The following is a 23,022-nucleotide window of genomic DNA, read 5'->3' as shown; positions in this document are numbered from 1 at the left end:
GAACGATTTACTTGTATAAGAAAGAAAGAAACTAATACCTCGGTCCATACATTATACAAAAGAATATATAGAATACCTTATATGAAAGCTACATTTTTATTGGCCTGCCAGAATGCTAAAATATCATACAAAACGGCCTTTTTTCTATATAATAATAATAATAATAATAATAATAATAATAATAATAATAATAATAATAATGTGCAAGGAAACCGACGAAACCATTGATCCTATCCTCAGCTGCTGTAAGAAAATTGCACAGACAGACTACAAACAGATGCACAACTATGTGGCCCAAATGATTCCTTGGAACTTATGCCTCAAGTCCCACCTCCCAGCAGCAAAGAACTGGTGGGATCACAAACCTGCAAATCTATTGGAAAATGAGCAGACAAAGATACTGTGGGACTTCCGAATCCAGACTGACAAAGTTCTGGAACACAACACACCAGACATCACAGTTGTGGAAAAGAAAAAGGTTTGGATCATTGATGTCGCCATCCCAGGTGACAGTTGCATTGACGAAAAACAACAGGAAAAACTCAGCCGCTCTCAGGACCTCAAGATTGAACTTCAAAGACTCTGGCAGAAACCAGTGCAGGTGGTCCCGGTGGTGATGGGCACACTGGGTGCCGTGCCAAAAGATCTCAGCCGGCATTTGGAAACAATAGACACTGACAAAATCACCATCTGCCAACTGCAAAAGGCCACCCTGCTGGGATCTGCACGCATCATCCGAAAATACATCACACAGTCCTAGACACTTGGGAAGTGTTCGACTTGTGATTTTGTGATACGAAATCCAGCATGTCTATCTTGTTTGCTGTGTCATACAATAATAATAATAATAATAATAATAATAATAATAATAATAATAATAATACATCACACAGTCCTAGACACTTGGGAAGTGTTCGACTTGTGAATTTGTGATACGAAATCCAGCATATCTATCTTGTTTGCTGTGTCATACAATAAAATAATAATAATAATAATAATAATAATAATAATAATAATAATAATATAATAATAATAATAATACATCACACAGTCCTAGACACTTGGGAAGTGTTCGACTTGTGGTTTTGTGATACGAAATCCAGCATATCTATCTTGTTTGCTGTGTCATACAATAATAATGATGATGATATGATTGTAATAATAACAACACTATGATGACAAGGATAATATAGTGATGATGAAGCAGATAACATTAACAGTAATAATTTCTATTTATTATTATAGGAGGACCATATTATACGGGTCCACCGTGAGCACCTAATGCAGGTCAATGGGGGTCTTCTCTCCCCTGAACTGAGCTGGGATCTATCTATCTATCTGCCCATCTGTCTGTCTGTCTATCAATCTATCTATCTTTGTTTATCTATCTATCCATCTATCCATCTATCCATCCATCCATCCATCCATCCATCCATCTATCTGCCCATCTATCTGTCTGTCTATCAACCTATCTTTCTATTCATCTGTCTGTCCATCTATCTGTCTATCCATCCATCCATCCATCCATCCATCCATCCATCCATCTATCATTTCCCTCTGCCCTCCCTTATTTCTCTCTCTATCATCTATCCTTCAACTCAATCTAATCTATATCATGTCCCTCCCTCCCTTAATCAATCAATCAATCAATCAATCAGTCAGTCAGTCATCAATCAATCAATCAATCAATACAATACAATCTAACTCTAATCTATGCATCCATTTTCTGTCTTTCCATCCTTCCAGCCTTCCTGCCTATCTCTTAATCAATCAGAGCCAGCTCACACCTCCCAACAAAGGATTCCCCCCCCCCCAGCAGGAAGCAGCCAGGCTTTGAAGCTGCAAGGCCATTCAATGCTAACCAAGCTGGCCAGTTGCAACGTGCACACAGATATCATTCTACAAGTATATAAACCCCACTGGCCTAGTTACCAACAGACCTCACAACGTCGCCTGCCATAGATGTGGGCGAAACGTCAGGAGAGAATGCTTCTGGAACATGGCCAGACAGCCCGGAAAACTCATAGCAAACTGGTGATTCTGGCTATGAAAGCCATCGACAACATATTAGTCAGACTATTATAATTATAAATATAGCCGGCGGGCTCATGGTTTCCTTGCAAGACAAGTGCACCGTTCCTGGGATGCTTTGCTGGCTCCTTGGATGCCAGAAATAGACGGGATCCCACCCAGGAGGTTTGTCGCACGAGGGCAGGGCCGGCGTCATTGCGAGGAGGGGCTGCAGCTGCGGTTGGGCTGAACAAGTGAGTGCGCAAAGCCCACCGGCCGCCCAGACAATAGACCAGCCGCACCATCTGCGCATCTCCCGGCCCAAAGCATCTCTGGAAGCCCAGCCGCCGTCTGGCACTCCGGACCCTCCCTATACAAAAGGTAAGCACAGGAACAGATACCATAATGTTATATAATATGTAATAATAATATTACATCTATACTGTATAATATAATATAATATAATATAATATAATATAATATAATATAATATAATATACTGATATTATATTATAATATTCTTATATTATTCTTATTATTATGTATTTATTTTACACTTGAATGCTTGTCGGTTTCAGTCCATTGACACTCGGAGAAATCATTCTGTGTTTAAAAGGCTAGAAACTGAACTGATATATTATTATTATTATTATTATTATTATTATTATTTATTTTACACTTGAATGCTTGTCGGTTTCAGACCATTGACACTCGGAGAAATCATTCTGTGTTTAAAAGGCTAGAAACTGAATAAATATGTATTTATTTTACCCCCAGATGCTTGTCAGTTTTAGACCATTGACAGTCATAGAAATCATTCTGTGTTTAAGAGGCTGGAAATTGAACTGACATATTATTATTATTATTATTATTATTATTATTACTATTATGTATTTATTTTACCCCCAGATGCTTGTCAGTTTCAGACCATTGACAGGAGGAGAAATCATTCTGTGTTTAAAAGGCTAGAAACTGAACTGATATATTATTATTATTATTATTATTATTATTATTATTATTATTTATTTATTTATTTTACACTTGAATGCTTGTTGGTTTCAGACCATTGACACTCGGAGAAATCATTCTGTGTTTAAAAGGCTAGAAACTGAACTGATATATTATTATTATTATTATTATTTATTTATTTTACACTTGAATGCTTGTTGGTTTCAGACCATTGACAGGAGGAGAAATCATTCTGTGTTTAAAAGGCTAGAAACTGAACTGATATATTATTATTATTATTATTATTATTATTATTTATTTTACACTTGAATGCTTGTCGGTTTCAGACGATTGACACTCGGAGAAATCATTCTGTGTTTAAAAGGCTAGAAACTGAACTGATATATTATTATTATTATTATTATTATTATTATTATTATTATTATTATTATTTTACACTTGAATGCTTGTCGGTTTCAGACCATTGACCATTGATATTGGGTGATTGTGAACAATGGCGAAAAGCTGGATGATTGTGAACAATGGTGAAAATATTGGGTGATTGTGAACAATGGCGAAAATGTTGGGTGATTGTGAACAATGGTGAAAATATTGGGTGATTGTGAACAATGGCGAAAATGTTGGGTGATTGTGAACAATGGCGAAAATGTTGGGTGATTGTGAACAATGGCGAAAATGTTGGGTGATTGTGAACAATGGCGAAAATGTTGGGTGATTGTGAACAATGGCGAAAATGTTGGGTGATGGTGAACAATGGCGAAAATGTTGGGTGATTGTGAACAATGGCGAAAATGTTGGGTGATTGTGAACAATGGCGAAAATGTTGGGTGATTGTGAACAACGGCGAGAATGTTGGGTGATTGTGAACAACGGCGAGAATGTTGGGTGATTGTGAACAACGGCGAGAATGTTGGGTGATTGTGAATAACGGCGAGAATGTTGGGTGATTGTGAACAATGGCGAAAATGTTGGGTGATTGTGAACAACGGCGAGAATGTTGGGTGATTGTGAATAACGGCGAGAATGTTGGGTGATTGTGAACAATGGCGAAAATGTTGGGTGATTGTGAACAACGGCGAGAATGTTGGGTGATTGTGAATAACGGCGAGAATGTTGGGTGATTGTGAACAATGGCGAAAATGTTGGGTGATTGTGAACAATGGCGAAAAGCTGGATGATTGTGAACAATGGTGAAAATATTGGGTGATTGTGAACAATGGCGAAAATGTTGGGTGATTGTGAACAATGGTGAAAATATTGGGTGATTGTGAACAATGGCGAAAATGTTGGGTGATTGTGAACAATGGCGAAAATGTTGGGTGATTGTGAACAATGGCGAAAATGTTGGGTGATTGTGAACAATGGCGAAAATGTTGGGTGATGGTGAACAATGGCGAAAATGTTGGGTGATTGTGAACAATGGCGAAAATGTTGGGTGATTGTGAACAATGGCGAAAATGTTGGGTGATTGTGAACAACGGCGAGAATGTTGGGTGATTGTGAACAACGGCGAGAATGTTGGGTGATTGTGAACAATGGCGAAAATGTTGGGTGATTGTGAACAATGGCGAGAATATTGGGTGATTGTGAACAATGGCGAGAACGTTGGGTGATTGTGAACAATGGCGAAAATGTTGGGTAATTGTGAACAATGGCCAAAATATTGGGTGATTGTGAACAACGGCGAGAATGTTGGGTGATTGTGAACAATGGCGAAAATGTTGGGTGATTGTGAACAATGGCCAAAATATTGGGTGATTGTGAACAACGGCGAGAATGTTGGGTGATTGTGAACAACGGCGAAAATGTTGGGTGATTGTGAACAATGGCGAAAATATTGGGTGATTGTGAACAATGGCGAGAATGTTGGGTGATTGTGAACAATGGCCAAAATGTTGGGTGATTGTGAACAATGGCCAAAATATTGGGTGATTTTGAACAACGGCGAAAATGTTGGGTGATTGTGAACAATGGCGAAAATGTTGGGTGATTGTGAACAACGGCGAGAATGTTGGGTGATTGTGAACAATGGCGAAAATGTTGGGTGATTGTGAACAACGGCGAGAATGTTGGGTGATTGTGAACAATGGCGAAAATGTTGGGTGATTGTGAACAACGGCGAAAATATTGGGTGATTGTGAACAATGGCGAAAATGTTGGGTGATTGTGAACAATGGCCAAAATGTTGGGTGATTGTGAACAATGGCGAAAATGTTGGGTGATTGTGAACAATGGCGAAAATGTTGGGTGATTGTGAACAACGGCGAGAATGTTGGGTGATTGTGAACAATGGCGAAAATGTTGGGTGATTGTGAACAACGGCGAGATTGTTGGGTGATTGTGAACAATGGCGAAAATGTTGGGTGATTGTGAACAACGGCGAGAATGTTGGGTGATTGTGAACAATGGCGAAAATGTTGGGTGATTGTGAACAATGGCCAAAATGTTGGGTGATTGTGAACAACGGCGAGAATGTTGGGTGATTGTGAACAATGGCCAAAATATTGGGTGATTGTGAACAACGGCGAGAATGTTGGGTGATTTTGAACAACGGTAAGAATGTTGGGTGATTGTGAACAACGGCGAGAATGTTGGGTGATTGTGAACAATGGCGAAAATGTTGGGTGATTGTGAACAATGGCAAAAATATTGGGTGATTGTGAACAATGGCGAAAATGTTGGGTGATTGTGAACAATGGTGAAAATATTGGGTGATTGTGAACAATGGCGAAAATGTTGGGTGATTGTGAACAATGGTGAATATATTGGGTGATTGTGAACAATGGTGAAAATGTTGGGTGATTGTGAACAATGGTGAAAATGTTGGGTGATTGTGAACAATGGTGAAAATATTGGGTGATTGTGAACAATGGCGAAAATGTTGGGTGATTGTGAACAATGGCGAATATATTGGGTGATTGTGAACAATGGTGAAAATGTTGGGTGATTGTGAACAATGGCGAAAATGTTGGGTGATTGTGAACAATGGTGAAAATATTGGGTGATTGTGAACAATGGCGAAAATGTTGGGTGATTGTGAACAATGGCGAAAATATTGGGTGATTGTGAACAATGGTGAAAATATTGGGTGATTGTGAACAATGGCGAAAAGCTGGATGATTGTGAACAATGGCGAAAATGTTGGGTGATTGTGAACAATGGTGAAAAATGGTGCAATCTTCCACCCGATGGATGCATTCTTAGTTGTTTCAGACGGAACTGGGATAACTAATGACACCATGTCTGGTATGTAATGTCTAGAAGGATGATGATGATGACGATATCTGGAGATGCCAAATACGGCCTTTCTTCTCAATCCGTGGGCTGTAGAGATGGGGTGATACTTCTCAGTTGATGGAGAAAAGGGAAGCGAATGGGGCCCAGGAGGCCTGTGGGGGACGGATAGAGCGAGGGATGAGTCAGGAAAGGAAGGGAAGGAGGAGGGAAGGGAGAGGCGGTGGGAGCGGCACTGCGGAGAAAGTGCACTGCACCAAAAGCATTCGTTTATGCAGGATGGAGAAAAGAGGAGGCACCGAGGGATTGTTGTCTTTCCTTTTTTCCTTCCCTATCTTCTTCCTTCCTTCCTTCCTTCCTTCTCTCCTTCCCTTTCTCTTCCCTCCTTTCTTTCTCTCTTCCTAAATGCTAATCAAGGTGATTAATTAGACCTCACTACCAGCTACGGCCCTTTATCGCAGTCCCGTGGCCTCTTGGTTTTAGTGTTTTTATTACTGAGCTTGGTCCCCATGTGAGCCACCCCGGGTCCCTTTGGGGAGATGGAGGCGGAATACAAATATAAAGTTATTATTACAGTAGAGTCTCACTTATCCAAGATAAACGGGCCGGCAGAACACTGGATAAGCGAAAATCTTGGATAATAAGGAGGGATTAAGAAAAAAGCCTATCTATATCTATTATCTATCTATACCTATCTATACCCCTGGTGGTGGCGAAGTGTGTTAAAGCGCTGAGCTGCTGAACTTGCAGACTGAAAGGTCCCAGGTTCAAATCCCGGGAGCGGCTTGAGCGCCCGCTGTTAGCTCCAGCTCCTGCCAACCTAGCAGTTCGAAAACATGCCAATGTGAGTAGAGCAATAGGTACCACTCCGGCGGGAAGGTAACGGCGCTCCACGCAGTCATGCCGGGCACATGACTTTGGAGGTGTCTACGGGCAACACCGGCTCTTCGGCTTAGAAATGGAGATGAGCACCAACCCCCAGAATCTGACAAGACTAGACTTAATGTCAGAGCCAAACCGTTACCTTTACTATTCTATACCTATATTCTATTCTATATTCTATGTATCCATATCCATATCCATCCATAATAAAAGTGAAAACCCGTATGTGTGTATGTGGCACGGGTGTCCGCTCACACAGACAGCCTCCGGCCTCCACAAACAGGCTTCCGTTCCCAGGGCTCAGTATCCAGCAAGTCACCCTTTTCCACTGACATTGCGGTTACAGCGAGCGCCATGAACATGTATCCCACCCCCTGCCAATGTCCTTCCCAAACATGAATGCTTTCGTTTGGGGACCATTTCATCCTAGATTTTGCATTTTCCTCCCGCACAGGCCGGCATCCCAGGGTTCTCCATTGGTGTGGAATTTGCATGGCCCCGCCCACTGCCCTTCCCTTTCCAATCTGTCTGCATAACAAACACAGCAGAACTGAGAAGCAACTACACTTACTGGAGGAGTTTAGGGATTGACTCCACATGGTGGAAGTTGTAGTTCACCCCGCATCAAGTCAGAGCCCTGTCACTCCTACTGGGGAATATACAGGAGTTGTAGTTCACCTACACCCAGAACGCTATGAACCCAAACAAAGATGGGTCTGGACCAAACTTGCCATGCAGACCCGATATGCCCAGATTTGAATACTGGTGGGTTTGGAAGGGAATTGGCCTGGAAGTTGAGGAGTAGTGGGTACTGGGATTTATAGTTCACCTGCAATCGAACCCCACTGATGATGGACCAGGACCAAACTTGGCACACAGAGCCCCCATAACCAATATTACATATTGGACAAGTTTGGGGAAACGGGAGTTATAGTTCACCTGCATCCAGAGAAACACTGACCCCCACCGACAATGCACCAGGACCACACTTCACACAGAGAAGCCTCATCACCAACTGAACATACTGCAGGTATTTGTGGGAATGGGCCTTGATTTTGGGAGTTGTAGTTCACCTGCATCCAAAGACCACTGGACCCAGCCAATGATGGATCTGGACCAAACTGGGCACACAGACTCAACATTGCCTCCTGTGGATACTGACCGGTGTTTCGGGACAATTGCCCCGGGAATCTGGGAGTTGTAGTACTTCACCCCCATCCAGAGAGCACTGCGCCCAGGCGATGACCAGCCCATGACAGATCTGGACCACACTTGGGACACAGACCCAAAATGTCCAACTTTGAAGACTGGCAGGGTTTGGGGAAGATTGACCCACGATTCTGGGAATTGTAGTTCACCCACTCCAAACTGAGAATACTTAACATTCAGAGACAAATAATGCTTTTTTCAATTAACCCGGGCATTGCCGGGTCTCCAAGCTAGTCTATCTATATCTTCTATATATATAAAAGAGTGATGGCATCACGGCAGCGGACAAAACAACAAAAGTAAACACCCCACAACCTCGAAAATTGACATCACAACCCCTCATCCATGCCTCTAGGTTGATACAACAAAAAGAAAAGAAAAATAAAGTCCTAATTAGAGGGAGAGGAATAATTGTTTTTATCCAATTGCTGCCAGTTAGAAGGCTAAGCTCCGCTCACTTGGTCTCCTAGCAACCCACTCAGCCCAGGGGATCCTTTACCTTAACTACCACCAATTCCTCAATACTTTATTTCCCATACCACCATACTTCGCCACAGCAACGCGTGGCCGGGCACAGCTAGTATGTATATATATATATATGGAAATGGCATCGCTCCACCTGGCAAAACAACAAAACTAAAGGCCTCCCAACCTAGAAAATTGACAACACAACCCCTCATCCACGTTTCTACGTTCTTACAAACAAACTGCACATCCCTAACCTCCATGGGGCCAAAAAAAACCCAAAAACCGGAATGCACCTCTTTGTGACCCACCTTGATTGACACTAAACAGCCTTGCAGCTTCAAAGACAGGCTGCCTCCTAGGCCACAGCAAAAACAACAACAACAACAACAACAAAAACACCACTTCAGTGTGAATTTTAAACCATTGTGTAGAAGGGGCCTCATATAATCCTGTTCCAGGCAAATCATATAACATTATCAAGATAATGTATAATCATTACTGTGCTCTAATAACAACACACAACAATATAATCTCTAAAATCACGACACTAAATAAACAACAACACCCAGAACACAGAGGAATTCCACACAGGAGACAACCAGGCCCAGCTAACACCTCCCAACAAAGGATTCCCTCAAGCAGGAAGCAGCCAGGCTTGGAAGCTACAAGACCATTCAATGCTAAACAACTTAAATAATTACACCCAGCAAACACGTCCCAGTAAAGGATTCTTCCAAGTACTAACCAGACAGACCTTGAAGCTGCAAGCCTATTCAATGCTAATCAAGGAGATCCATGGCAACACCTGCCTCAACCAGACAACAGTTCTTTCTACCACACTGCACGTTATTCCACACATATATCAACCCCTTTGTGGCCCACCTTGATTAACACTGAACAGCCTTGCAGCTTCAAAGCCGGACTTTGGAAACCACGAGGCTACTCCATCTCATTCAACCTGGCCTAGCATGGATACCCTATGTAGAAAACGGCCAGGCTTTCAAGCAGCAAGGCTATTCACTGCAATTCCAATTGGCCACAGCAACGCGTGGCAGGGCACAGCTAGTTAAACATAAAATTACATTATGGTTTTACAAATTAAGCACCAAAACATCATGACAGAAAAAGCAGTTCAATACACAGTAATGTTAAATAGTAATTACTGTATTTACAAATTTAGCACCAAAACATTGCAACATTTACTACAAAAACATTGAATATTAAAAGGCAGACTGTCTTGGATAATACAGAACATTGGATAAGTGAAGCTTGGATAAGTGAGACTCTACTGTATTATTATTATTATTATTAATTGCAATATGCACACTTTATTCCACTTTCCTTCCTTCCTTCTCCTTAGACACAACATTTTCCTTTCCCAATGACATCACAAAGCAACACCGAGCAACATACATACATACATACATACATACATACATACATACATACATGCATACTTTTACAGTCATGGCAATGAACATATCGACATCTTGCTGACAGATCCTTTGTTAACACGTGTCACTCCCTGCTTTCATCTTGTAATCTAATCCAAACTTTATTCTTGGTTTAATCAAGTTTGATTGCGTTTTAATTTAGCAAACTATTGCAGGAGTTTTGTAATTATTATTATTATTATCATGAGGATAGGGGTTAGTGTCTTATTTGTCTATGTATTTTGTGCCCTTATTTGTTGATGCAGTAATAATTTAGCAAACTATTATAGGAGTTTTGTAATAATAATAATATTATTATTTGTAGTAAAAGGATAGGGGCAAGTGTCTTATTTGTCTATATACTTTGTGTCCTTGATTGTTGAAATGTTAATAATTTAGGGAACTATTATAGGAGTTTTGTAATAAGAATATTACTAAGTATTATTATTAATATTAATATTTATATAATGTTTATTATTATTATCATGAGGATAGGGGTTAATGTCTATGTATTATTTGTCTATGTATTTTGTGTCCTTGATTGTTGATACAGTAATAATTTAGGGAACTATTACAGGAATTTTGTAATAATAATAATATTATTATTAGTTGTAAAAGGATAGGGGCAAGTGTCTTATTTGTCTATATACTTTGTGTCCTTAATTGTTGAAATGTTAATAATTTAGGGAACTATTACAGGAGTTTTGTAATAATAATAATATTATTATTAGTTGTAAAAGGATAGGGGCAAGTGTCTTATTTGTCTATATACTTTGTGTCCTTAATTGTTGAAATGTTAATAATTTAGGGAACTATTACAGGAATTTTGTAATAATAATAATATTATTATTATTAGTTGTAAAAGGATAGGGGCAAGTGTCTTATTTGTCTATATACTTTGTGTCCTTGATTGTTGATACAGTAATAATTTAGGGAACTATTACAGGAATTTTGTAATAATAATAATATTATCAGTAGTAGTAAAAGGACAGGGGCAAGTGTCTTATTTGTCTATATACTTTGTGTCCTTGATTGTTGAAATGTTAATAATTTAGGGAACTATTACAGGAGTTTTGTAATAATAATAATAATAATAATAATAATAATAATAATAATAATAATAATAGTAATTATTTTATTATGACACAGCAAACAAGATAGATATGCTGGATTTGCTGTGTCATAATAAAATAATTACTATTTATTATTATTATTATTATTATTATTATTATTATTATTATTATTATTATTATGTGGATAGGGGTTAGTGTCTTATTTGTCTATGTATTTTGTGTCCTTGGTCGTTGAAACAGTAATAATTTAGCAAACCATTACAGGAGTTTTCTAATAATAATTATAATTATTATTATTATTATCATTACGAGAATAGGGATTAGTGTCTTATTAGTCTATGTATTTAGTGTCCTTGATTGTTGATATGGTAATAATTTAGCAAACCATTACAGGAGTTTTGTAATAATAATAATGATAATAATAATGATAATAATAGTAATTATTATTATTATTATGTGGATAGGGGTTAGTGTCTTATTTGTATATATATTTTGTGTCCTTGGTTGTTGATACGATAATAATTTAGCAAACCGTTACAGGAGTTTTGTAATAATAATAATAATTATTATTATTATTATCATTTTGAGGATAGGGATTAGTGTCTTATTAGTCTATGTATTTAATGACCTTGATTGTTGATATGGTAATAATTTAGCAAAATATTACAGGAGTTTTGTAATAATAATAATAATAATAATAATAATAATAATAATAATAATAGTAGTAAAGGGAAGTAATCTTCCATTCTTCAACTATATATTTTACAACACTGTGTTCAAATCTTTTTTCCCCCAGTTAAACAAACTATTAAACATGTTACAATTCATTTCTTAAAGTATTCTTCCAGTTTACTCCAATTCGTCCTTCTAGCAAATTTTCCTCTCGTTTCTTTCAAAAGGAATGTAAGATTGTCCATATTTTGTATTTCTTCTACCTTATGGATCCAAAGGTCTTTTTTCAGGATTTCCTCCAATTTCCACATTTTCGCGAAAGTCATCCTAGCGGGCTGTAGCACAATACGTAAATAAAATGTCATCATTTTTTAAATCAAATTTAGTCTCATTATCTAAAATTCCTAGTAGATAATACTCTGGTTTTAGTAGGAATTTTATTTGTAAGATTGACTGTGTTCCGTGATGAATCATTTTCCAATTTTTTTATTTTATTTTTCACAAGACCACCATAAATGATAAAACGAGCCTTCCTGGGTTTTACATTTCCGACATCTCTTATCATAGTTTTTGTACATTAGGCCTAATTTTTTTGGTGTCATATACCATCTATGAAAAACTTTTCACCAATTTTCTTTTAAATCAGAGGCATATGTATATCTTAGCTTTTTATTCCAAATCTCTTCCCATTCTGTTAATTTAATCGATCGTCCAATGTTTTTAGTCTGTTCGGAATTGTTAGGAATTGTGGGAGTTGAAGTCCAAAACACCCGGAGGGCCCAAGTTGGCCTGTGCCTGCTATCCTGTACATAGATGACTTCGTCTTAGTTGACAAATCCGTGATGGATGTCAATAACAGCCCGCTCCGATTCTCTCTTTTTCAGGGCGCAATGAGGGACACCATGAACACCCAGTACGACTCCTTCCTCTTCTGGCGCATGCCCATCCCGGAGCTGGATCTCTCCGAGTTGGAGCTCCTCGGCCTGGCCGACATGGCCGCCTACAAGCCCAAAGGTGGAGTGGCCGCTGGCCGCGATGCACAAAACCGCCCTTCTCCGGACGGCGACGACGACGGCCTCCTCCAGTTCAACAGCTTCAACTTCTGGAGGGCCCCCGTGGCCCGCATCAGCCCCATCGATTTTGACCTGATCTGACCTCGGGGCCAGAAACGGCCCGCGGGCTGTCGCTTTGCCTTTCGCCCTCCCTCCGCTGTGTTTTCCTTTCTTTCTTTCTTTCTGTCTTTCCTTTCCGAGGCACTTTCACAATGGTTCCGTTTGTTTTCTAAAATACGTGATTGTCACTCTGCGCTTGTGTTTGTGCTCGTTCTTGACGACGCCTTGAAATCCTTCTAGAAAAACAAAACAAAACGAGATTATAATCTGAAATGACTTGAACGTACAGTAAATCTATATATATAAAAGAGTGATGGCATCACGGCGACCCACAAAACAACAAAGCTACAGGCCCCCCAACCTCGAAATTTGACAACACAACCCCTCATCCACGGCTCTAGGTTGATACAACAAAAAGAAAAGAAAAATAAAGTCCTAATTAGAGAGAGAGGAATAATTGCTTTTATCCAATTGCTGCCAATTAGAAGGCTAAGCTCCTCCAACTTGGTCTCCTAGCAACCCAATAAAAAATAATAAAAAACACTAAAAAATAATTTAAGACACTAAAAATTAATACAGTACAATAATAAAATATAATAAATAAAAAGATAACTTACAATAAAATTAATTTAAAAAATACAAATAACGTCAAATAAAAATTACACAACAATTTTTAACCAATACCACCACCACTTTGCCACAGCAACGCGTGGCCGGGCACAGCTAGTACACATATATATGGCACACAATGTCTGTATACACGCATATATGTATACAGTACAGTCTCACTTATCCAACTTAAACGGGCCGGCAGAATGTTGGATAAGTGAATATGTTGGATAGTAAGGAGAGATTAAGAAAAAGCCTATTAAACATCAAAATTAGGTTATGATTTTACAAATTAAGCACCAAAACATCATGTTATACAACAAATTTGACAGAAAAAGTAGTTCATTACACATTAATGCTATGTAGTAATTACTGTATTTACGAATTTAGCACCAAAATATCACAATGTATTGAAAACATTGACTGCAAAAATGCCTTAGATAATCCAGAACGTTAGATAAGCGAGTGTTGGATAAGTGAGACTCTACTGTATAAAAAATATATTGGTATTAATACAGTAGAGTCTCACTTATCCAAGCTAAACGGGCCAGCAGAAGCTTGGATAAGCGAATATCTTGGATAATAAGGAGGGATTAAGGAAAAGCCTATTAAACATCAAATTAGGTTATGATTAGGAGCCCCCGGTGGCCAAGGGGATAAAAGCCTCGTGACTTGAAGGTTGGGTTGCTGACCTGAAAGCTGCCAGGTTCGAATCCCACCCGGGGAGAGTGCGGATGAGCTCCCTCTATCAGCTCCAGCTCTATGCGGGGACATGAGAGAAGCCTCCCACAAGGATGGTAAAACATCAAAACATCCGGGCGTCCTCTGGGCAACGTCCTTGCAGACGGCCAATTCTCTCACTCCAGAAGCAACTCCGGTTGCTCCTGACACGAAAAAACAAAAAACAAAAAGGTTATGATTTTACAAATGAAGCACCAAAACATCATGTAATACAACAAATTTGACAGAAAAAGTAGTTCATTACACATTCATGCTATGTGGCAATTACTGTTGTTACGAATTTAGCACCAAAATATCACGATATATTGAAAACATTGACTACAAAAATACATTGGATAATCCAGAACGTTAGATAAGTGAGTGTTGGATAAGTGAGACCATCCTGCTGGGAGGCTTCTCTCATGTCCCCGCAAGCTAGAGCTGACGGATGGGAGCTCACCCTGTCTCGCAAATTTGAATTGGCAACCTTCAGGTCAGCAGTTCAGCCGGCACAAAGGTTTAACCCATTGAGCCACCATGGCTCTGGATAATAATAATAGTAACATAACAACAACAATAATAATAGAAGAAACACATGCAGAAGAAATGCAGGGGAACAGACTAGAGAGGTTTGGGGAGAAGTCACCATGATTTATAGGAGTTGTAGGGACTGGGATGTATAGTTCACCTGCAATCTAAGAGCACTCTGGACCCCACCAATGATGGACCTGGAAGTCACTTGGCATACAAAATTCCCATGACCAAGAAAAAATACTGGAGGTCTTTGGGGAAAATTCACCTTGATTTCTAGGAGTTGTAGTTCACCTACATCCAGAACGCACTATGAACCCAAATGATGATGGATCTGGACCAAACTTGGCATGCAGACCCGATACGCCCACATTTGAATACTGGTGGGTTTTGAGGGGAATTGGCCTGGACATTTTGGAGTTGTAGGTCCTGGGATGTATAGTTCACCTGCAATCCATGATCACTGTGAACTCCATCAAAGATGGAATTGGACCAAATTTGGCACACAGAGGCCCCATGACCAGCAAGAAAATACTGGAGGTCTTTGGGGGAAATTCACCTTGATTTGGGGGAGTTGTAGTTCACCTACATCCAGAGAGCATTGTGAACCCAAACACCAATGGATCTGGACCAAACTTGGCAAGCAGACCCGATATGCCGAAATTTGATTCCTGGAGGGGTTAGGGTTAAGGTTAGGGAACTGACCTTCTTTTCTGGGAGTTGTAGTTCACCCACAACCAGTGGAACTGTGACCTCCACCAATGATGGCACACAGAAACCCCATGACTAACTCAACCTACTGGAGGGGTTTGAGGGGAATGACTCACCAGAGTGGGAGTTGTAGTTCACCCTACTGCCAGAGAGCACACTGAGCTCTATTACACAATATAATATTGTAATACAGTAGAGTCTCATTTATCCAACATAAATGGGCCAGCAGAATGTTGGATAAGCGCATATGTTGGATAATAAGGAGGCATTAAGGAAAAGCCTATTAAACATCAAATTAGGTTATGATTTTACAAATTAAGCACCAAAACATCATGTTATACAACAAATTTGATAGAAAAGGTAGTTCAATACGCAGTAATGCTTTGTAGTAATTACTGTATTTAGCACCAAAATATCACGATATATTGAAAACATTGACTACAAAAATGCGTTGGATAATCCAGAACGTTGGATAAGCGAGTGTTGGATAAGTGAGACTCTACTGTACTACAGTAGAGTCTCACTTATCCAACATTCACTTATCCAACATTCTGGATTATCCAATGCATTTTTGTAGTCAATGTTTTCAATATATCGTGATATTTTGGTGCTAAATTCATAAATACAGTAATTACTACATAGCATTACTGCATATTGAACTACTTTTTCTGTCAAATTTGTTGTATAACATGATGTTTTGGTGCTTAATTTGTAAAATCATAGCCTAATTTGATATTTAATAGGCTTTTTCTTAATCCCTCCTCATTATCCAAAATATTTGCTTATCCAACGTTCTTCCGGCCTGTTTATGTTGGATAAGTGAGACTCCACTGTATATCATTATATGTAATATTATTAGTAATATTACATTTAATATATAATATATAATTAACATTATTATATTATATTATTATTAGTATAATATTGTATTACATTATAATATTATTATCAATATTATAAGTATATATAATATATAATATATTTATACATTATTGTATATTATATATATATGTGTGTATGTAAAATTAGCATAGCGTGTTGCTATGCACAGGAGACAAGATGAATAATGTAATATATAATTCAATACTAATAAATAAATAATATATAAGAATAATTATAATATAACACAATATATAACACAATATATTTCACAATATATTATAATACATTATAAGCTATTAATAATACAGTATATAATACAATACTAATAAATAAATAACAATAATATCTAATATAATAATTCCAATATAAGTATATTACACAATACATTATAAGGTATTAATAATGTAATATATAATTCAATACTAATAAATAAATAATATGTAATAATAATTATAATATAATAATTATAATATAACACAATATGTTACAATATATTATGAGCTATTAATAATACAATATATAATACAATACTAATAAATAAATAATAATATATAATATAATAATTCCAATATAACTATTTTACACAATACATTATAAGGTATAAATAATGTAATATATAATTCAATACTAATAAATAAATAATATGTAATAATTATTATAATATAATAATTATAATATAACACAATATATTACAATGTATTATGAGCTATTAATAATACAATATATAATACAATACTAATAAATAAATAATAATATATAATATAATAATTCCAATATAACTATTTTACTCAAAACATTATAAAGTATTAATAAAGTAATATATAATTCAATACTAATAAATAAATAATATGTAATAATAATTATAATATAATAATTATAATATAACACAATATATTACAATATATTATGAGCTATTAATAATACAATATATAATACAATACTAATAAATAAATAATAATATATAATATAATAATTCCAATATAACTATTTTACTCAAAACATTATAAAGTATTAATAAAGTAATATATAATTCAATACTAATAAATAAATAATATGTAATAATAATTATAATATAATAATTATAATATAACACAATATATTACAATGTATTATGAGCTATTAATAATACAATATATAATACAATACTAATAAATAAATAATAATATATAATATAATAATTCCAATATAACTATTTTACTCAAAACATTATAAAGTATTAATAAAGTAATATATAATTCAATACTAATAAATAAATAATATGTAATAATAATTATAATATAATAATTATAATATAACACAATATATTACAATGTATTATGAGCTATTAATAATACAATATATAATACAATACTAATAAATAAATAATAATATATAATATAATAATTCCAATATAACTATTTTACTCAAAACATTATAAAGTATTAATAAAGTAATATATAATTCAATACTAATAAATAAATAATATGTAATAATAATTATAATATAATAATTATAATATAACACAATATATTACAATGTATTATGAGCTATTAATAATACAATATATAATACAATACTAATAAATAAATAATAATATATAATATAATATATATATAATATAATATATATATAATATATAACTATTTTGTTGTCGAAGGCTTTCATGGCCAGAATCACAGGGTTGTTGTATGTCTTTCGGGCTGTGTGGCCATGTTCCAGAAGCATTCTCTCCTGACGTTTCGCCCACATCTATGGCAGGCATCCTCAGAGGTTGTGAGGTATCCATACCTCACAACCTCTGAGGATGCCTGCCATAGATGTGGGCGAAACGTCAGGAGAGAATGCTTCTGGAACATGGCCACACAGCCCGAAAGACATACAACAACCCATATAACTATTTTACTCAAAACATTATAAAGTATTAATAAAGTAATATATAATTCAATACTAATAAATAAATAATATGTAATAATAATTGTAATATAACACAATACACAATATGCTACATCATATGCTATTATTAATACAATATATAATACAATACTAATAAATAAATAATAATCTATAATATAATAATCCTAATATAACTATATTACACAATCAAATATAATATTTTAACCTTACAACATGGAGCTCCGATGGGATGCATCCACACGATATAATAGATGCGCTTTGGTCCCACTTTAGCTGCCATGGTTCAATGTAGTATGCGATGCAGGGACGGCGGCACTCTGGCTTTTCAGGCTTTGGGACTTCCGCTCCCAGAATTCCTAATCATGGGCATAATCGGCTGAGGCTTCTGGGAATTGAAGTCCGGAAAAAGGCCTCGCCAGGGAGAGACAAATGACGCACCTCTTCGCCTGTCACCATGGCAACGCAACCCGTTTCACCCTATCAGAGGACGGCCTCGTTGGAGCCCCGCCTCCAAAAGGGGTGTGGCCGGTAAGTCGCCGGATGGAGGCCTTTCTGAGGAGAATGCTCCACCGGAAGTTGTCGCCACTTTGCTTTGCTTGGAAGCCCCAAAACTCGCCTTCGAGGTAATATCCTCCAAATAAATAATATATATTATATGTGTGTGAATAAGTATATGTGTGTTTAATATTAGTATACTATATCATAATATTTCAGTATTCTTATATTGTATTATTATTTTAGTATTACAGTATATATTATTATTTCAATGTTCTTATAGTTATTCTTATATTGTATTATTACATTATATTAAATGATAATTATTACATTATTATATTATATTTTATTATATTTAGTATTACAGTATATATAATTATTACATTGTTCTTATAGTTATTGTTATATTATTACATTATTATTATTATAATAAATGATAATTATTACATTATTATATTATATTTTATTATATTTAGTATTACAGTATATATTATTATTACATTGTTCTTATAGTTATTGTTATATTATTACATTATTATTATAATAAATGATAATTATTACATTATTATATTATATTTTATTATATTTAGTATTACAGTATATATTATTATTACATTGTTCTTATAGTTATTGTTATATTATTACATTATTATTATAATAAATGATAATTATTACATTATATTATATTTTATTATATTATTATTTTAGTATTACAGTATATATTATTATTACATTGTTCTTATAGTTAATGTTATATTATTACATTATTATTATAATAAATGATAATTATTACATTATATTATATTTTATTATATTATTATTTTAGTATTACAGTATATATTATTATTACATTGTTCTTATAGTTATTGTTATATTATTACATTATTATTATAATAAATGATAATTATTACATTATATTATATTTTATTATATTATTATTTTAGTATTACAGTATATATTATTATTACATTGTTCTTATAGTTAATGTTATATTATATTATTACATTATTATTATATTATATGATAATTATTACATTATTATATTATATTTTATATTATTTTAGTATTGAGGTATATATTATTATTACATTGTTCTTATAGTTATTGTTATATTGTATTTTATTATTATATTATTACATTATATTATTATTACATTATTATTATATTATATTATTATATTATTATTTTAGTATTACAGTATATATTATTATTACATTGTTCTTATAGTTAATTGTTATATTGTATTATAATTACATTATTATTATATTAGTATTATTACATTATTATATTATATTATTATATTATTATAGTATTACAGTATATATTATTACATTGTTCTTATAGTTATTGTTATATTATATTATTACACTCGCTGTGCCCGGCCATGCGTTGCAGTGGCGAAGTATGGTGGTATGGGAAATAAAGTATTGAGGTATTGGTGGTCGTTAAGGTAAAGGGTAAAGGTTTTCCCCTGACGGAGCTTAGCCTTCTAACTGGCAGCAATTGGATAAAAACAATTATTCCTCTCCCTCTAATTAGGACTTCATTTTTCTTTTCTTTTTGTTGTATGAACATAGAGGCATGGATGAGGGGTTGTGCTGCCAAGTTTAGTGTTTCTGGGATGTGAGGTTTTGTTGTTTTGTCCTAGGCTGAAATTTCATTACCCTTTTATATATATAGATTATTATTATATTATATGATAATTATTACATTATTATATTATATATTATTATATTATTATTTTAGTATTACAGTATATATTTTTACATTGTTCTTATAGTTATTGTTATATTATATTATATTATATTATTATTACATTATTATATTATATTATTATTTTAGTATTACAGTATATATTATTATTGCATTAATTGGAGCCCCCAGATGGCGTAGTGGACTAAGTGACTTGAAGGTTGGGTTGCTGACCTGAAAGCTGTCAGGTTCAAATCCCACCCAGGGAGAGCGCGGATGAGCTCCCTCTATCAGCTCCAGCTCCATGTGAGATCATGAGAGAAGCCTCCCACAAGGATGGTAAAAACATCAAAACATCCGGGCGTCCTCTGGGTAATGTCCTTGCAGATGGCCAATTCTCTCACTCCAGAAGCGACTCAAGTTGCTCCTGACACAAGAAAAAAAATTATTGCATTGTTCTTATAGTTATTATTATATTTTATTATATTATTATTTTAGTATTATTATATTATTATACTTACTAACTTGGATACCTGGCATTGCCCGGCCTGTTTCAAAAAGTCAATGTTTTAATTGTACTAAATGCATAAGGTTGTGAATTAACTACAACTCACATCATTCCAGGTTAACCCTGAGAAACTCCATCGGTACTTAAAGTTTGTGATGTTGGGCAAGTTTGCTCTGGATGCATCATCAGTGGGGTTTAGTATGCTTTCTGGCTGTGGATAAATTACAACTCCCACTATGGTGAACCATACTAACTAACTTGTGTTAGTTATGTGTGCCAAGTTTGGTCCAGGTCCATCATCGGTAGAGGCCACAGTTCCCCTGGTTGTGGGTAAACTACAACTCCCTCCAAAGACCTCTAGTATTTTTTGTTGTTGTCATGGGGTTTCTGTGTGCCAAGTTAGTTCCAGTTCCATCAGTGGTGGATTTCAGAGTGCCCTTAGATTGCAGGTGAACTATACATCCCAGTACCTACAACTCCTATAAATCATAGTGACTTCTCCCCAAACCTCTCTAGTCTGTTCAGTTGTTGATCAATTCCTCTGTTTGTTGTGTGCCATAGAAAAGAATAGGAAAGGGTTATGGGAGAGCCAGTGGGCGGGGTAATGCAAATTCCACACCAGTAAGGAACACTGTGATGTCTGTGGTGGATGAAAGAGAAAATCTAGGATGAAAGTGTCCCCGTAGGAAAGCCTTCACTTGGGTGGTGGGTAGGATGGTGTTTGTGGAGTACATTGGCAGGGCTCTTGGACATGTTCAAAGTGCTCACTATAACCTGCAATGTCATTGGAAGGAGGGCCATTGGTGGCTCCTCAGCACGGGGAGTTGTAGTTGTTGTGGAGGCGGGAGCCTTTCTGTGTAAATGGACACCCATGCCACATACACACATACAGATTTTCACTTTTATTATGCGTATAAATAGATTAAGTTTCCCCTGATGTTAGATCCAGTCGTGACCGACTCTGGGGGTTGGTGCTCATCTCCATTTCTAAGCCGAAGAGCCGGCATTGTCCGTAGACACCTCCAAGGTCATGTGGCCATTAGCATGACTGCATGGAGCGCCGTTACCTTCCCGCCGGAGCTGTAGCTATTGATCTACTCACATTTGCATGTTTTCGAACTGCTAGGTTGGCAGGAGCTGGGGTTAACAGCGGGTGCTCATTCCACTCCCGGGATTTGAACCTGGGACCTTTTGGTCCGCAAGTTCAGCAGCTCAGCGCTGTAACACACTGTGCCACCATGGGCCCCTTATAGATAGATTATTATTACAGTATTATTACATTATATTATATTTGTTGTTATATTATTATTTTAGTATTATATTATTATTATCTTATTATATTATAACTAGCTGTGCCCGGCCACGCGTTTCTGTGGCAAAGTATGGTGGTATGGGAAATAAAGTATTGAGGAATTGGCGGTAGTTAAGGTAAAGGGTAAAGGTTTTCTCCTGACATTAAGTCCAGTTGTGTCCGACTGCACACTGAAGTGGATTATATGGCAGTGTGGAGTCAAGATAATCCCGTTCAAAGCAGATAATATAAGATTATAAATGGGTACTATAGCTGTGTGGAAGGGCCTTGAGTCTACACTGCTATATAATCCAGTTCAAATCTGATAATCTGTATTTTATAAGCAGTGGGGAAGAGGCCTAAGTGAGGCCTAACTCTGCTTGTCCCCGGGGTGAATGGGCTGCTAGGAGACCAAGTGGGCGGAGCTTAGCCTTCTAACTGGCAGCAATTGGATGAAAGCAATTATTCCTCTCCCTCTAATTAGGACTTTATTTTTCTTTTCTTTTTGTTGTATGAACGTAGAGGCATGGATGAGGGGTTGTGCTGCCAAGTTTAGTGTTTCTAGGATGTGTAGTTTTGTTGTTTTGTCCTAGGCCGAAATTTCATTACCCTTTTATATATATAGATT

The 23,022-nt window shown here is 36.0% G+C and overlaps 2 protein-coding genes and 1 long non-coding RNA gene across 4 annotated transcripts in view; 2 read left to right on the top strand and 1 right to left on the bottom strand.

Moving 5' to 3' along the window:
• Positions 1–2,178: 2,178 nt before the first annotated feature.
• mllt11 (MLLT11 transcription factor 7 cofactor) lies at positions 2,179–13,255 on the top strand. Its single transcript, XM_062965332.1, has 2 exons — positions 2,179–2,391; positions 12,835–13,255. The coding sequence occupies exon 2, from the start codon at positions 12,841–12,843 to the stop codon at positions 13,102–13,104; it is 264 nt and encodes an 87-aa protein (XP_062821402.1). The 5' UTR covers positions 2,179–2,391; positions 12,835–12,840; the 3' UTR covers positions 13,105–13,255.
• Positions 12,421–18,939, bottom strand: LOC134294402 (uncharacterized). Its single transcript, XR_010001319.1, has 2 exons — positions 18,619–18,939; positions 12,421–13,298 (listed from the first exon to the last, which is right to left on the bottom strand). It is a non-coding gene; the product is annotated as an uncharacterized LOC134294402 (long non-coding RNA).
• The window catches only part of gabpb2 (GA binding protein transcription factor subunit beta 2), a 16,874-nt gene continuing 12,766 nt past the window's right edge, over positions 18,915–23,022 (top strand). For both annotated transcript variants that reach the window (XR_010001318.1, XM_062965328.1), the window contains exon 1: positions 18,915–19,031. The gene's annotated coding sequence lies outside the window, so the exon portion shown is untranslated. The remainder of the gene's footprint in view (positions 19,032–23,022) is intronic.

The sequence above is a fragment of the Anolis carolinensis genome, unplaced genomic scaffold (genome assembly GCF_035594765.1).
Source record: "Anolis carolinensis isolate JA03-04 unplaced genomic scaffold, rAnoCar3.1.pri scaffold_14, whole genome shotgun sequence".
NCBI lineage: Eukaryota > Metazoa > Chordata > Lepidosauria > Squamata > Dactyloidae > Anolis > Anolis carolinensis.
Note: the sequence above shows the minus strand (reverse complement) of the source record. Positions and strands in the feature narration are given on the sequence as shown.

Excerpts from the sequence above, each read along its gene's own strand:
- mllt11 (XM_062965332.1), top strand. The coding sequence starts at position 12,841 with ATGAGGGACACCATGAACACCCAGTACGACTCCTTCCTCTTCTGGCGC.